The sequence below is a fragment of the Erythrolamprus reginae genome, unplaced genomic scaffold, assembly GCF_031021105.1.
Source record: "Erythrolamprus reginae isolate rEryReg1 unplaced genomic scaffold, rEryReg1.hap1 H_34, whole genome shotgun sequence".
Classification (NCBI taxonomy): Eukaryota; Metazoa; Chordata; class Lepidosauria; order Squamata; family Dipsadidae; genus Erythrolamprus; species Erythrolamprus reginae.
This window is the reverse complement of record NW_027248489.1, coordinates 196,225-212,500: the sequence shown is the minus strand read 5'-3', so window position 1 is coordinate 212,500 and position 16,276 is coordinate 196,225. Positions and strand designations below refer to the sequence as shown.

Below are 16,276 nucleotides of genomic sequence, written 5' to 3'. Positions count from 1 at the left end.
CTACTACTTTTTCAGTAAAATAATATTTTCTCATGTTGCTTCTGATTTCCCCCCCAACTAACCTCAGATTGTGTCCCCTTGTTCTTGGGTTCACTTTCCTATTAAAAACACTTCCCTCCTGAACCTTATTTAGCTCTTTAACATAATTAAATGTTTCCCTTCTATCCTCTAGAGTCTAGACTATACAGATGGAGTCCATGAAGTCTTTCCTGATCGGTTTTATGCTTAAGAGTATTGTTTTCTTTTATATATTGTAAGCGGACCTGAGTCCTTGGAGAGGGGTGGCATGTCATTCAATCATTCAATCGTTCAATCGTTCAATCGTTCAATCGTTCAATCGTTCAATCGTTCAATCGTTCAATCGTTCAATCGTTCAATCGTTCAATCGTTCAATCGTTCAATCGTTCAATCAAATCAAATAACTAACTAAACAAACAAACAAACAAACAAATAAATGCATACATACATGATACTGCAAAATCCCCATTCCCACACTACTCGGGGGGAGGGGGCAGCAGTGGTGGTATTTGCCAATTCTCTGAATTACTCAAACTTTCTGCTTCCGGCTCTCCAGAATCTGTCAGAACCCACTGGATTTCACCCTTGTATCCTTTGGGAATTGAAAACAATAAAAATCAAAGGCTTCCATCTGTAATTTTGTGTCTCTTCCTTCCTTCAGGATTGTGGAGATGAGCCACAGCTGCCAACCAGAAGTTCTGGAACTGGGATATGACAACATGGAACACTACACAGTGGATTTCAATGCAGAGGAACGAATCCTCTATCAACTGGATTTCATTAAAGGTCTTGCCACATGTCAATAGAGGCCATTCTCGATCTCATGAGCCAGAGTGTTGATGGTGTTGAGAGAGCCATAGATAGCTGAGCCTCAAACATCACTTGAAAGCAGAATCTTAGGTTGGGTGGGGTGATTACCACATGCTATGCTCACCCATGAAGTTGCTTTGATGTTCATCATTTAGGAAGATTCTCAACCAACCAGGTCATGCTAGTCCCAATGGTTCCTTTAGATAGATTACTAGACTTGGACGGGACCTTGTAGGTCATCTCGTCCAACCTCCCACTTGTTCTGCCTGACTGGCTCAGGCAATGCGTAATAGTCCAAAGAAAAGAAATCAAACACACATGTGCTCTGCTAATCAGCAAACTTGTATTAAATAAACAAAAAAGGGTTACTCAAAACAGTTCTTAGTGTCCGAAAACAATGATAGTGCAAGGCTTACTTCAGCCGCATACAAAAACACAGGAAAAAACAAACAAAGACAACCTGGAATGAGCAAAGACGTTTCAGGAGTCCTATTGAATCTTTGAAGCAAACAGCAAGTCCCAGAGTTTTCACCTCCCACTTGTCTGAAAAAGCAGAAACAGAAACTTCAGAGCAGGAACCACAAAATAACACAGATAAACAGCCACAGTTTGCCTTGGGCCTCTGTTCCCTTTTATCCCTTTAGCCCTCATTAAGGGAACCACACCCAGCCCTCAGTATAAGAACCACACCCAGCCCAGGTGCTCCTATAATGACTTGTAATACTCCTTCAGTCGATCCCTTCTCTGCATATCTCTTCTGCTACGTAGATCAATATATTGATCTGCGGAAGAATCCAGAGATGAAAGACTGTCTGAGGGACTGCATGCCAAATCCCCTGGGCTGTCTGCTGACTCCTGCGTACCAGTGGCCTTGTCCTCCTGGCTGTCTGCCACATCTTCCTGGCTGTCTGCCAGGCTTTCACATTCACTTTGTGCTGCGTCTCTCCCATCTGTGGGAGCAACGGCTGGCCCAGGCCCAAACACAACACCACTCAAGCTGGAGTCCCTACACTATTTCAGACAAATTGTAGTCCAATCTCCTTTTGAAAGCCTCAAGTGTTGGAGCTTTCACAACCCTCGCAGGCAAGCTGTTCCACTGTTTAATTGGTTCTCATCATCAGAAGGTTCCTCCTTATTTCCAGGTTGAATCTCTCCTTACTCCTTCTTTGGCCTTTTGGTGTCTTGGAAAACAGCTTGATCCCCTCCTCTCTGTGGCAGCCTGCCAAGTATTGTAAAACTGCTATCCTGTCTCCCCTGGTCCTTCCTTCCTTCCTTCCTTCCTTCCTTCCTTCCTTCCTTCCTTCCTTTCTTTCTTTCTTTCTTTCTTTCTTTCTTACAATGGATATATGTTTATCCCAGGCATGTTTAAATTCAGTTACCATGGATTTACCAACCACGTCTGCTGGAAGTTTGTTCCAAGGATCTACTACTCTTTCAGTGAAATAATATTTTCTCATGTTGCCTTTGATCTTTCCCCCAACTAACTTCAGATTGTGTCCCCTTGTTCTTGTGTTCACTTTCCTATTAAAAACCACTTCCCTCCTGAACCTTATTTAACCCTTTAACATATTTAAATGTTTCGATCATGTCCCCCCTTTTCCTTCTGTCCTCCAGACTATACAGATTGAGTTCGTGAAGTCTTTCCTGATACGTTTTATGCTTAAGACCTTCCACCATTCTTGTAGCCCTTCTTTGGACCCGTTCAATTTTGTCAATATCTTTTTGTAGGTGAGGTCTCCAGAACTGAACACAGTTCAGTTTCTTTCTTTCTTTCTTTTTCTCTTCCTTCCTTCCTTCCTTCCTTTCTTTCAGTTGAGTTGAGTTGAATTGAAAGGGACCTTGCAAGTCCTCAAGTCCACCCCCCTGCTTGGATTAAACTAGATTAAACCTCTCTTCATTAAACTAGACATACCCAATTCCTGCAACTGTTCTTTGTATGTTTTAGCCTCCAGTCCCCTCATCGTCCTGGTTGCTCTCTTCTGCCCTTTCTCTAGAGCAGTGATTTTCAACCTTTTTTGAGCCGCGGCACATTTTTTACATTTATGAAACCCTGGGGCACATTGAGCGGGGGGGGGAGGGGGGCTAAAAAAAGTTTAAACAAAAAAAATCTCTCTCTTGCTCCCCTTCGCTCTATTTCTTTCTCCCTCCCTCTTTCTCTCCCTTCCTTCTTCTTTCTTTCTCTCTCTCTCCATCCCTCTTTCTTTCTCTTCCTTCCTTCCTCTCCTTTTTGCTCTTTTTTGCTCTTTTTCTCTCTCCCTTCTTACGTCCCTCTATGTCTTTCTCTCTCTCTCCTTCCCTCCCTCTCTTTCTCTCTCTCTCTTGCTTTCTTTCTCTTTTTATCTCTCTCTCTCTTTCTCTCTCTCTCTCTCTTTCTTTCTCTTGTTCTTTCTCTCTCTCTTGCTTTCTTTCTCTCTAGTTCTTTTTCTCTCTCTCTTTCTCTCTCTTGCTTTCTTTCTCTCTCTCTCTTGCTTTCTTTCTCTCTTGCTTTCTCTCTCTCTTGCTTTCTTTCTCTCTTGCTTTCTCTCTCTCTTGCTTTCTTTCTCTCTTGCTTTCTCTCTCTCTTGCTTTCTCTCTCTCTTGCTTTCTTTCTCTCTTGATTTCTCTCTCTCTTGCTTTCTTTCTCTCTTGCTTTCTCTCTCTCTTGCTTTCTCTCTCTCTTGCTTTCTTTCTCTTTGAGCTTCACGGCACACCTGACCATGTCTCACGGCACACTAGTGTGCCACGGCACACTGGTTGAAAAACACTGCTCTAGAGTTTCAATGACTTTTTTGTAGTGTGGTGACCAAAACTGGATACAGTACTCCAGGTGTGGTCTAACTGGACTTTCTTGGGTTTTTTTTTTTTTTAATTCACTTCTCATCTAAGATGGGATGTGAAGCGAAACGTTTTCAAAGAGGGAAGATGAACGAACCTATGAAGTCCAGTTGCCTTTTGCAAAAAAAAAAAAAAAGCATCTTGGGGAGTTAGATGTTCATCCCACCAGTTGTGTCTTGGTTCTAGTTGAAGACCCCAAATTGGTGGCTGAAGAAGAAGGGGGTTGTGTGGAATCAGAAGACCCTTTGGGAGAGGCTGAACCAGAAGGCGGTGAGAGGGAAGAAGGTGCTGAGAGGGACCTCAAAGACCCTTTTGCCTTTGGGAAAGAAGACCCATGGCAAGGAATGTCTCCTCTGGTCAACGGGACAAGGAATGGTGCCGGCGTTGGGGAGCTCACTCAATCTCTAGCTGAAACTAGCCAAGAAAACAACCTATGGTCCACCCAGCAGGTAAGATCCCGATCTCCTGATCCAGAAATCCCACTTAAAAAGCTGGCAGGAATTGGTTCCAACTCCACTCCATCCTCTTGGCTCTTCCTCTGCTGTTTTCTTTCTTTTTCTACGTCCATTTCTCTTGGCTGAATGTAATTCCTATGCAGCGTCTCTCAGTTCTCACTCGCCCGGTTGGTTTGCCTGCGGAGCATCCCTCATTCTGCTTTCTCTTGCTTTGCTCAGACACCAGCTTGAACATCATGTTAGTGGGTGCTGCTAAGAAAAGATTTAAGAAAGAAACTGGAAGAAGTTTAAAGAAGGAGGGTGGTGGATGGTCAGGGGGGCTAGAAATTAAGTTTGAGAAGAAGAGAGGTTTGAAGGTAGCAGAGGGTTTTGACCTTGAGAAGAGAAGAAAATGTTAGAACTTTCTCTCTCTCTTTCTCTCTCTCTCCCCCTCCCTCCCCTTTCTCTCTCTCTCTCCCTCTCTCTCTGTATACACAAACTACCCATCCATCTATCCATCCATCCAAACAAACAAACATCCATCCATCCATCAATCCAAACAAACAAACAAACAAACATCATACAAACATCTATTCAAACAACCAACCAACCAACCAACCAACCAACCAATCAATCAATCAAACATACCTACATACAATACCCAACCATCCATCCATCCATCCATCTGCCATTCATACAAACATCCATCCATATAAACCATGCATACATACATACATACATACATACATACAAACAAGCAAACAAACAAACAAACAAACAAACAAACAAACAAACAAACAAACAAACAAACATCATAAAAACATCCATCCATCCATTCAATCAACCAAATCTACATACATAAATACATACATACAAACCATCCATCTATCCCTAATGCCATGTAATGGAATGAGCTCCCATTACCTGTCCCAGCTGCCAACCTACCCCAACATTCTCAAATCCAAGGTTTTGCTTGAATGACCAGATTTACACTCCTTTTTTCCATCTTCTGGATATGCAAATGTTTTAGGTTCAGCTGGATGGAGGGCTCCAGGTGACCGATTCCCCTGCACCCTCACCTCTGCCTGAAGGTGACCTAGCAGATAATGGACTGCCTCAAAGCATGGAGCAATTGACTGGAGAAGATTTCAGCACCATGGAGAGCTCAGCAGAGAACGCAGAGGTGGGTGGCCAGGAACCATCTGGTCTCAATTATTTTCCATTGTTCCCCCTTCCCAAGAAAAAGCAAACATCCCCCCCCAACTCTCCAATCTGGGCCCCAATGGAATTTTAATGTTAATATTTATTATTTTACTTTTTATAAACTGCAAGCAAACTATTGGCTGGGGAAGGTTGCTCTATCCACTTACCTGGGAGCAAGTCACATTGAACTCAGTGGAGCCTGTTTTCGGTTCGGCAGGCCTGGGCTACCGTGGTTAGGGCCCTCTTTTCAAATGGGGTCAGGCCAGCTTCATCAAGCCGATGTTTTGGGGTCGCAGGCCTGGCCCATACCGTATTTTTTGGAGTATAAAATGCTCCTTTTTCCTCCCTAAAAGAGGCTGATAATTTGGGTGTGTCTTATACTCTGAATGTAGCTTTTCCCCCAGCTCTAACTAGGTGCTAACAATCTTCCTAGCTCTTACCTTGCAGGCCCTTTCATTGTTTCTCTCTGCGAAAAATGTTTTCCAAGCCCAAAGTTTTAGCAGGTTTTTTTTTTCATTGCTCTAACTTGTTCTGAGTAGGCTTCTTTCCAGCTCTAACCAGGTGCTAACAATGTTCCCAGTTCTTACCAGCTTGCAAGCTCTTTCATTGTTACTCTCTGTGAAGAATGTTTTCCAAGCCCAAAGTTTTAGCAGGGTTTTTTTTCATTGCTCTAACTTGTTCTGAGTAAGTTTCTTTCCAGCTCTAACCAGGTGCTAACAATGTTCTCAGTTCTTACCAGCTTGCAAGCTCTTTCATTGTTACTCTCTGTGAAGAATGTTTTCCAAGCCCAAAGTCTTGGCAGGATTTTTTCCACTGCTCTACTTGCTCTGAATGTTTCTTTCCAGATGCTAATGATGTTCCCAGCTCTTACTGGCTTAACAATAATAATTTATTTGATTTGTATGCCACCCCTCTCCGAGGACTTGGAGCAGCTCACAACAGCAAGCTCTTTCATTGTTACTGTTGTGGTTGGCTCTGGCCTAGCTCCTGCCCCAAGGAATGTGGAGGTGGAGGTGGGGGAAATATCCACATGCCACAGGTCTGTTTTGCTTCCGATAGAATCTCCTGACAAAGGCTTCTCTGATGAAGGAAGTGTGAGTAGCAGGGAAGGGGGGAGTTTGGCAGACAGCCCAGGATGAGATCAATCATCCTTATCATCCCTGGATTCTGAACAAGAACTTATGACAGATCCATGCATGCGTAGAGTGATGCATAAGAGAGAACAACTGAAGGATTATTACAGGAGATGAGTGAGGCCACCTGTAGTTGGGTGGGGCTGCTGTAATTAGTGCTACAGATAAAAAGAACAGTGTGCTAGTTTAGCCTTGTGGAAGTTTATCTGATTCATAGTTTGTCAAGATCGTGGTTTTGCTGTTTCCCTGTTCAAGACTGTGTGTGGACTTTCTGGACTTTGGAATTTGGACTCAATTTCCCAGTTACTGGGTGAGAAATTGGATTGCATTTAACCTGGGCCTTGTGTGCACCAGAAAATCCCTTTGAAATTTAAAAAGAGAGTTTTTTCTGCTTTTCTGTTGATAAAGACTTTTGGTTTTCCTTCTATCGTGTGGTGTGTGCCTTTCTGGACTAACTACCCTGTGATTACGGGCGGTTGAGACACACCGGCAGAACAATTACTCTCTCCAAATGGCTTGCAAGCACTTTCATTGTTACTCTCTCCAAATAAAGTTTTTTTAAAGCCCTTAACCTGGAGATAAAATAATGTGCTGAAACTGACCAGACTAAGGATGCTAACCAGATGAATACCTGGTAAGCAGATTCTTTTCCCTATTTTCCTCCCCAAAAGGTAAGATGTGTTTTACACTCCAATGCATCTTATACTCCAAAAAATATAGTAAGTGTCACCTCTGCCAGGCACTCACAGCAAATCTTGTGGAAGGAGGCTTTAGGGTGCCATTCAAAGCTTTTGCCCAACTGCAGAAGATGTTCCTCCAGGTTTGCTATGCCGTTCATGATTAAAATAAAGTTTATTGAGTACACTTTGCCTGGTCATTCTTAAAGCAAGCAGTGTTTTAAAACACTTAAAACAAGTAGTGCTTTAAAAAAAAATCCAGCTGCAGTCGGGAGTTTAAATTGCTTTTATTTAGTGTAGGGAATTCTAACAGAAATCTTAAAAGCCTACAACATACATTAAAGGCAGGCAGTGCCTTGATCATATCATGATGATTGGCATTTTGACATTTTAAGACTATACCCAAAGGTCCATCCCTTCCTGTTCTCATCCCCAAAGCTGCTGGAGAGGTCTCTGTAGAATTGATTGCAATGAGTCATGATCAGGATGAGTAATGAAGGATATCAGCCATGGATTAACTTGGCTCTCTTCTAAAGATTTAGGTTTATTAATACATCTTTTTTTACATGAGAGCAGCCTTCCACTATCTCAAGCGTTGCTCCAAAGAAGAGGGGAATCGACCTATTCTCCAAAGCACCTGAAGGCAGGACGTGAAGCAATGGGTGGAAACTAACCAAGGGGAGAAGCAATTTAGAATTAAGGAGAAATTTCCTAACAGTTAGAATAAGGAATCTGTGGAATAGCTTGCCTCCAGAAGTTGTGAATACTCAAACACTGAAAGTTTTAAATAAGATATTTATTTGTTTGTTTGTTGTTTGTTTGTCTGGTTCGATTTATTTATTCATTCATTCATTCATTCATTCATTCATTCATTCACTTACTTACTTACTTACTTACTTACTTACTTACATACTTAGTTACTTACTTATTTATTTATTTATTTACACTGAAAGTTTTAAATAAGATATTTATTTGTTTGTTTGTTTGTTGTTTCTTTGTCTGGTTCGATTTATTTATTTATTCATTCATTCATTTACTTATTTACTTACTTACTTACTTATTTATTTATTTACTTACTTACTTACTTACTTACTTACTTACTTACTTACTTACTTACTTACTTACTTATTTACACTGAAAGTTTTAAATAAGATATTTATTTGTTTGTTTCTTTGTTGTTTCTTTGTCTGGTTTGATTTATTTATTTATTTATTCATTCATTCATTTACTTATTTACTTATTTATTTACTTACTTACTTACTTACTTACTTACTTACTTATTTATTTATTTATTTACACTGAAAGTTTTAAATAAGATATTTATTTGTTTGTTTGTTGTTTGTTTGTCTGGTTTGATTTATTCATTCATTTATTTATTTATTTATTTATTCATTCATTCATTCATTCATTTACTTATTTACTTACTTACTTACTTATTTATTTACACTGAAAGTTTTAAATAAGATATTTATTTGTTTGTTTCTTTGTTGTTTCTTTGTCTGGTTCGATTTATTTATTCATTCATTCATTCATTTACTTATTTACTTATTTACTTATTTATTTACTTACTTACTTACTTATTCATTCATTCATTCATTTACTTATTTACTTATTTACTTATTTACTTATTTACTTATTTACTTATTTACTTATTTACTTATTTACTTATTTACTTATTTACTTATTTACTTATTTACTTATTTACTTACTTACTTACTTACTTACTTACTTACTTACTTACTTACTTACTTACTTACTTATTTCAATTTCTAGGCCACCCTTCTCCTGAGATTCAGGGCGGCTTACAACATAAATAAATACACAACAAGCATGTCAAAAATTGAAATTTAACTAAAATATGATCTAAACCCAATAAAACATAGCAAAATAACACTGGAGGTTTTTAATGAAGATACTGTTTATATTTGAAATGGTACTTATGACAACAATCAAGCTCAACATTTCTGTTACTCAGCGAGACATTTGTTAAGCAAGTTGGCTCCGTTTTACAATCTACCTCGTCACACCCGTTAAGTAATCACAATGACGATTAAATTTAATTTCACAGTTTGTTCAGTGAATCCGGCTTCCCCGTTGATTTTGCTCGTCAAATGGTCACCAAAAGGGGACAGACCCCCGAAACGACCTCGGGACACAGCAACGGTTTATAAGTAGGAACCAGTTGCCGAGCATCTTAATTTTTTGATCCCACGATCCTGGGGATCCTACAGAGGTCGTTGAGTGTGAAAGATGGTCATAAGTCATCCCAGAATTTTCGTGTTTGTGTTTTGTGTTTTTCCAGGTTCCTGTCTCGAATCCCACAGCGGAGCGATGGAGAAGTGAGGATTTTGCGGAACCTCTGCTCAGCAGCTGCTTCAACCCCACCCTTTGGCTCCATGATTGAGACACGTTGGTGGGAGGTCCGATCTACGTTACCTCCCTTGGTCCACGTTGACACTTTTTTTCTGCTCTGCAAAGCACCCCAAATTTTTAGCAAAGTTTGGACCAGGGGCCTCCAACCTTGGCAACTTTAAGCCGGGAGGACTTCAACACCCAGAATCCCCCATGGGGAATTCTGGGAGTTGAAGTCCTCCCGGCTTAAAGTTGCCAAGGTTGGAGGCCCCTGATTTGAACTCTTGTCATCCCATCAGTTCTTCCCATAGGAACCCAAGAAGCTCCGTTGCAAGAGTGTTAACAGAAAGTTAACTGCAACGCTCTCTACATGGGGCCACCTTTGAAAAGTGTTCAGAAACTTCAGATCGTGCAGAATGCGGCCGCGAGAGCCATCATGGGGCTTCCTAGATTCGCCCACAATTCAAAGTGTTGGTTATGACCTTTAAAGCCCTACATGGCATTGGACCAGAATACCTCCGGAACCGCCTTCTACCGTATGAATCCCAGCGGCCGATAAGGTCCCACAGAGTTGGCCTTCTCCGGGTCCCGTCGACCAAACAATGTCGTTTGCCGGGCCCCAGGGGAAGAGCCTTCTCTGTGGCGGTCCCGGCCCTCTGGAATCAACTCCCCCCAGAGATTAGAACGGCCCCCATCCTCCTTGTCTTTCGCAAATTAATGAAGACCCATCTATAACCGCCAGGAATGGGGGAGTTGAGATATTCTTCCCCCTAGGCCATTACAAGTTATGCATGGTATGTTTGTGTGTATGTTTGGTTTTTATAATAAGGGGTTTTAGTTGTTTTTATTAAATTGGATTGTTACATGTTGTTTTTAACCATTGTTGTTAGCCACCCCCAAGTCTGCGGAAAGGGGCGGTATAAAAATCCAATAAACAGAATAACATAAATAAATAAGTCCTCAATGTACAAACCACAGTTAGCAACCACTGTTGCTAAGCAAAAATTTGTGAAGTGAAACTTTGGCCCTACTTTACAACCTTCCTTGCCAGAATTGTTAAGTGAACCACTGCAACTGTTTGGCGAGGAACTCAGCCGTTAAGTGAATCTGACTTCCTCCATCGACTACGCTCATCGGACGCCAGTTATGAAGGTCACAAATGGTGATTTAAGGGACAGTTGCTAAATGACCATTGTAAGTCGAGGATCACCTGTAGTAATTTCATTGTTAAAGTTTATAGAATAGAATAGGATAGAATTTTTATTGGCCAAGTGTGATTAGACACACAAGGAATTTGTCTTGGTGCATATGCTCTCAGCGTACATAAAAGAAAAAATATACATTTGTCAAGAATCATGTGGTACGACACTTAATGATTGTCATAGGGGTCAAATAAGCAATGAAGAAACAATATTAATAAAAATCTTAAGATTCAAGCAACAAGTTACAGTCATACAGTCAACATGGGAGGAAATGGGTGAAAGGAATGATGAGAAAAACTAGTAGAATAGAAGTGCAGATTTAGTAGAAAGTCTGACAGTGTTGAGGGAATTATTTGTTAAGTAGAGTGAGGGGCGTTCGGGGAAAAAACTGTTCTTGTGTCTAGTTGTCTTGGTGTGCAGTGCTCTGTAGCGATGTTTTGAGGGTAGGAGTTGAAGCAGTTTGTGTCCAGGATGTGAGGGGTCAGTAAATATTTTCCCGGCCCTCTTTTTGACTCGTGCAGTCTACAGGTCCTCAATGGAAGGCAGGTTGGCAGTCATTGTTTTTTCTGCAGTTCTGATTCTCCTCTGAAGTCTGTGTCGGTCCTGTTGGGTTGCAGCACCAAACCAGACAGTTATAGAGGTGCAGATGACAGACTCAATGATTCCTCTGTAGAACTGGATCAGCAGCTCCTTGGGCAGTTTGAGCTTCCTGAGCTGGCGCAGAAAGAACATTCTTTGTTGTGCTTTTTTGATGATGTTTTTGATGTTAGATGACCATTTTAGGTCTTGAGATTTGATAGAACCTAGAAATTTGAAGGTCTCTACTGTTGATACTGTGTTATACACAGGTATCTTCCAAGATTGTTAGTCCTAGATAAGGTCTGTAGCAATGATGGGCTCCTATGGTTACTGTTGGGAATGCAGAATCGGTAGAAAAACGTTTGGTCAAGTAACGCAGAACTGGTAGAAAATTTTGAATTTTTTCCCTTCTGGACTCTGGGTATGTTTTTCCTCTCACAGTAAATGAGGTTGAATGTGTATAATTTTAGAAGAGCCGTGCATGCATATATGTGTGTGTACATACACCTACAGTTTATATAGTAGATAATGTATACTTTTGAGTGCCAGTGTGCAAAATGTATGAACATATATGGCATATATACATATATTTGGGATGTTCAGTCATAGTAAATAGATAGGGAAATGTTATCTGTTTGAGGCGAGTAAAGGCCAGGCACCCTCACCCTGACACAAACCTTTGACGTGCGTGACGTCAAGCTGGCCACCTTTAAGCCAGTCACATGACCTTTAAGCCACCCCTGGTCACATGATCGTCAAGCCCACACCTACCTGGTCACATGGCCTGCAAGCCACACCTACAAAGTAAGCCATGCCCACAGTGTGGCAGTAAAAAAAAATTTGAAACCCTTTACTGGGATGGCATTCAATGACTAGACAATGATTCTAAGATGATAACACTTTTAACTCCTCCTCCTTCGTCAATCCTTCTACAGTAGTGCTTCTCAATTATTTTCTTCCCCCTAGGAAAAAGTAAACATTTCGCGTCACCCCCCCAACTCTCCAATCTGGACCCCAATGGAATTTTAGGGTTAATATTTATTATTTTACTTCTTATAAGCTGCAAGTAAACTATTGACCGGGAAAGGCTGTTCTACCCACTTAGAAACATAGAAGACTGACGGCAGAAAAAGACCTCATGGTCCTCTAGTCTGCCCTTATACTACTTCCTGTATTTTATCTTAGGATGGATATATGGTTTATCCCAGGCATGTTTCAATTCAGTTCCTGTGGATTTACCAACCCCGTGTGCTGGACGTTTGTTCCAAGCATCTACTCCTCTTTCAGTCAAATAATATTTTCTCACGTTGCTTCTGATCTTTCCCCCAACTAACTTCAGATTGTGTCCCCTTGTTCTTGTGTTCACTTTCCTATTAAAAACACTTTCCTCCTGAACCTTATTTAACCCTTTAACACATTTAAAGGTTTTGATCATGTGCCCCCTTTTCCTTCTGTCCTCCAGACAATACAGATTGAGTTCATTAAGTCTTTCCTGATAAAGTTTTATGCTTAAGACCTTCCACCCTTTTTGTAGCCCGTTTTTGGACCTGTCCAATTTTATCACTTCCCTGGAAGTAAGTCACACAGAACTTGGTGGAGCCTGTTTTCGGTTAGGCAGGCCTAGGCTACCGTGGTTAGGATCCTCTTATTATTATTATTATTATTATTATTATTATTATTATTATTATTATTATTATTTACTTACTTACTTACTTACTTACTTACTTAGTTACTTACTTACTTACTTACTTATTTATTTAATTTTTATGCCGCCCCTCTCTGGAGACTCGGGGCTGCTAACAACAATGGTAAAAACAACATACGACAACTAAAACAACTAAAAACCCTTATTTTAAAACCAATCATACATACAAACATACCATACATAAATTGTAGAACCCTAGGGGGAAAGAATATCTCAGTTCCCCCATGCCTGACGACAGAGGTGGGTTTTAAGGAGCTTATGAAAGGCAAGAAGGTTGGGGGCTATTCTAATCTCTGGGGGGAGTTGGTTCCAGAGGGCCGGGGCCACTACAGAGAAGGCTCTTCCCCTGGGTCCCACCAAACGACATTGTTTAGTTGACGGGATCCGGAGAAGGCCAACTCTGTGGGACCTAACCGGTCGCTGGGATTCGTGCGACAGAAGGCGGTCCTGGAGATAACCTGGCCCGGTGCCATGAAGGGCTTTATAGGTCATAACCAACACTTTGAATTGTGACCGGAAACTGATCGGCAACCAATGCAGACTGCAGAGTGTTGGTGTAACATGGGCATGCCTAGGGAAGCCCATGATTCCTCTCGCAGCTGCATTCTGCATGACCTGAAGTTTCCGAACACTTTTCAAAGGTAGCCCCATTTAGAGAGCATTGCACTAATCGAACCTCGAGGTGATGAGGGCATGAGTGACTGTGAGCAGTGACTCCCGATCCAAATAGGGCCGCAACTGGTGCACCAGGCGAACCTGGGCAAACGCCCCCCTCGCCACAGCTGAAAGATGTTTCTCTAATGTGAGCTGTGGATCGAGGAGGACGCCCAAGTTGCGCACCCTCTCTGAGGGGGTCAGTAATTCCGCCTCCAGGGTAATGGAAGGACAGATGGGATTGTCCTTGGGAGGCAAAACCCACAGCCACTCCGTCTTATCCGGGTTGAGTTTGAGTCTGTTGACACCCATCCAGACCCCAACATCCTCCATGCACCAGCACATCACAACCACTGCTTCAATATTATTATTGAATATATTCAATATTATTATTATTTATTAGATTTGTATGCCACCCCTCTCCATAGAGGGCCAAGCCAACCATCAAGCCAATGTTTTGGGGTCACTGGGGCCTGGCCCATAAGCGCCACCTCTCCCGGGCATTCCCAGCGAATGGTGTGGACGGAGGCTTTAGGATGCTGTTCGAAGCTTTCACCCAGCTGCAGAAGATCCGCTTCCTTGTCCAGCAACAGATTCATCAAGCCATTCGTGATTAAAATAAAGTTTATTGAGTACATGTTGCACGCCCGTTCTTAAAGCAGGCAGCGGCTACAATCCACTTGGGAGCAAATACGCACGACAGAAGTGAACAAGTCCCACGCAACTTAGGAAATCTGGATTGCGATCAACAGCACAAGCAACTGAGTCATCGTTGATAACACTAAAGGCATATTTGCAGGTGCGCACACACCGACAACCTCTTGCTGTGATCTCATACTTGTGAGCTCAAAGCTGACGAGGGTTGAGGAGACGTATGTCAGAGAGCGTTCAAGAATGACAACAATCTTGAGACCAATTACTTGGAGCCTGACAATGGTGTGAAGATGAAAAATCCTGTTTTGTTATGTTCTAGAAAGGGCTGCTGATTTTTAAGGCTTATTTGTTGTGTGTGGGGGGCATTTTTTGCCAAAGAATATATAGGACAACTATATAAATGACTGCAGGATTGGGTGGCCTAAAAGTGAAATTAAATAAATAAATTAAATAAATATACACTGCTCAAAAAGATAAAGGGAGCTCTCAAAGAACACATCCTAGATCTGAATGAATGAAATATTCTCATTGAATACTTTGTTCTGTACAAAGTTGAATGTGCACAACAGCAGGTGGAATGGATTGTCAATCAGTGTTGCTTCGTAACTGGACAGTTTGATTTCACAGAAGTTTGATTTACTTGGAGTTATATTGTGTTGTTTGAGATAGAGATAGAGAGATAGATAGATACATAGATAGATAGATACATAGATAGATACATACATAGATAGATAGATACATAGATACATAGATAGGTGTTGTGATTCAGCCTGAGGCTCCTCAGGGACCGGCTGGAGCTCTGCTGGATCCATGCCCAGAGGAGGAGGACAGTGACCAGGAGTGGGAGGACCAGGCAGACGGGGGAGGGAACGTCAGGAAGAGGAGGAGGGAGAGCAGCCTGAGACCCTCGGGGGGGGGGGCTCTCCCCAGCTAGTAGCCTGGATTCATTGGATGAAGACGCACAGGCTATAATAGACATGAGGCAGAGACGTGCAGCCCAAAGAAGGGGCCAATTAGCAAGGTATTTCCATCCCTGAATTGGCAACAGCTGGGTTTGGGTGTGGTTCTCCTCAGTGGGGTTGAAAAGGCAGGCCCACCCTTACAGTCTTGTGGAGAGTTATCAACTGGGAGTCCTGTGACCTTGCTTCGATTCTTGGCGTCTCTGATCTTGGCTTGTGGCCTAGAAGGCTGAAAGACTTGGGGGAGGCGTGGGTTTTATTATCTCCAGTGTTGTTTTTGCCAGCAAGAATCCTGTTTTATTGCCTGGCCTTCGTGAAACCTCTGTGAAGCTTCACCGTGTTCCTGTCTGTAAGAACAGTTTTTGTTACCTGTGTTTGCTTTCCAGTATATAAACTGCCTTTGCTTTTTACCAGTGTGTCTGGCTACTCTTTTTGGTTGGTGTTGGCGTCTGGGGGGACCCAGACAGAACAGATAGATGATAGATAGAAATAGATGGATGGATAGATAGATAGATAGATAGATAGATAGATACATAGATAGATGACAGATAAAAATAGATGGATAGATAGATAGATAGATAGATAGATAGATAGATAGATAGATAGATAGATAGATAGATGATAGATACATAGATACATAGATACATAGATACATAGATAGATGACAGATAGAAATGGATGGATGGATAGATAGATAGATACATAGATACATAGATACATAGATAGATGACAGATAGAAATGGATGGATGGATAGATAGATAGATAGATAGATAGATAGATAGATAGATAGATAGATAGATAGATAAATAGAAAGGTAGATGATAATAATAATGGTGACAAAACAGGCTGTAAAAATCTGGCACTGCTCATTAACGACGGAAATGTCGACTCTGATCGTTAGTTGAGGACCACCTCTGCAAAAATAACACGTAGCGCTCTACAAAATGTGGAGTTATGAAATGAATGTCCATTGGCCTATGGTTGACCGATGCCTCCTGGCTGCCCAGGCCCCCCTCCTCATTTTCCTAAATTATGCAGCAGTAATTTATTATTCCGGGCCCGCTGAGCCATTTTTTCTTCC

At 41.6% G+C, this 16,276-nt stretch overlaps 1 protein-coding gene across 1 annotated transcript in view; it reads left to right on the top strand.

The window, feature by feature from the left end:
* The window catches only part of LOC139155627 (tripartite motif-containing protein 54-like), a 30,991-nt gene extending 16,793 nt beyond the window's left edge, over nucleotides 1-14,198 (top strand). Inside the window, exons 7-12 of the mRNA XM_070730833.1 lie at nucleotides 680-804; nucleotides 3,829-4,091; nucleotides 5,107-5,259; nucleotides 7,018-7,046; nucleotides 9,392-9,498; nucleotides 14,092-14,198. Of these exons, the coding sequence (XP_070586934.1) occupies nucleotides 680-804; nucleotides 3,829-4,091; nucleotides 5,107-5,259; nucleotides 7,018-7,046; nucleotides 9,392-9,498; nucleotides 14,092-14,198 (784 nt within the window). The remainder of the gene's footprint in view (nucleotides 1-679; nucleotides 805-3,828; nucleotides 4,092-5,106; nucleotides 5,260-7,017; nucleotides 7,047-9,391; nucleotides 9,499-14,091) is intronic.
* The last annotated feature ends 2,078 nt before the right edge of the window (nucleotides 14,199-16,276 follow it).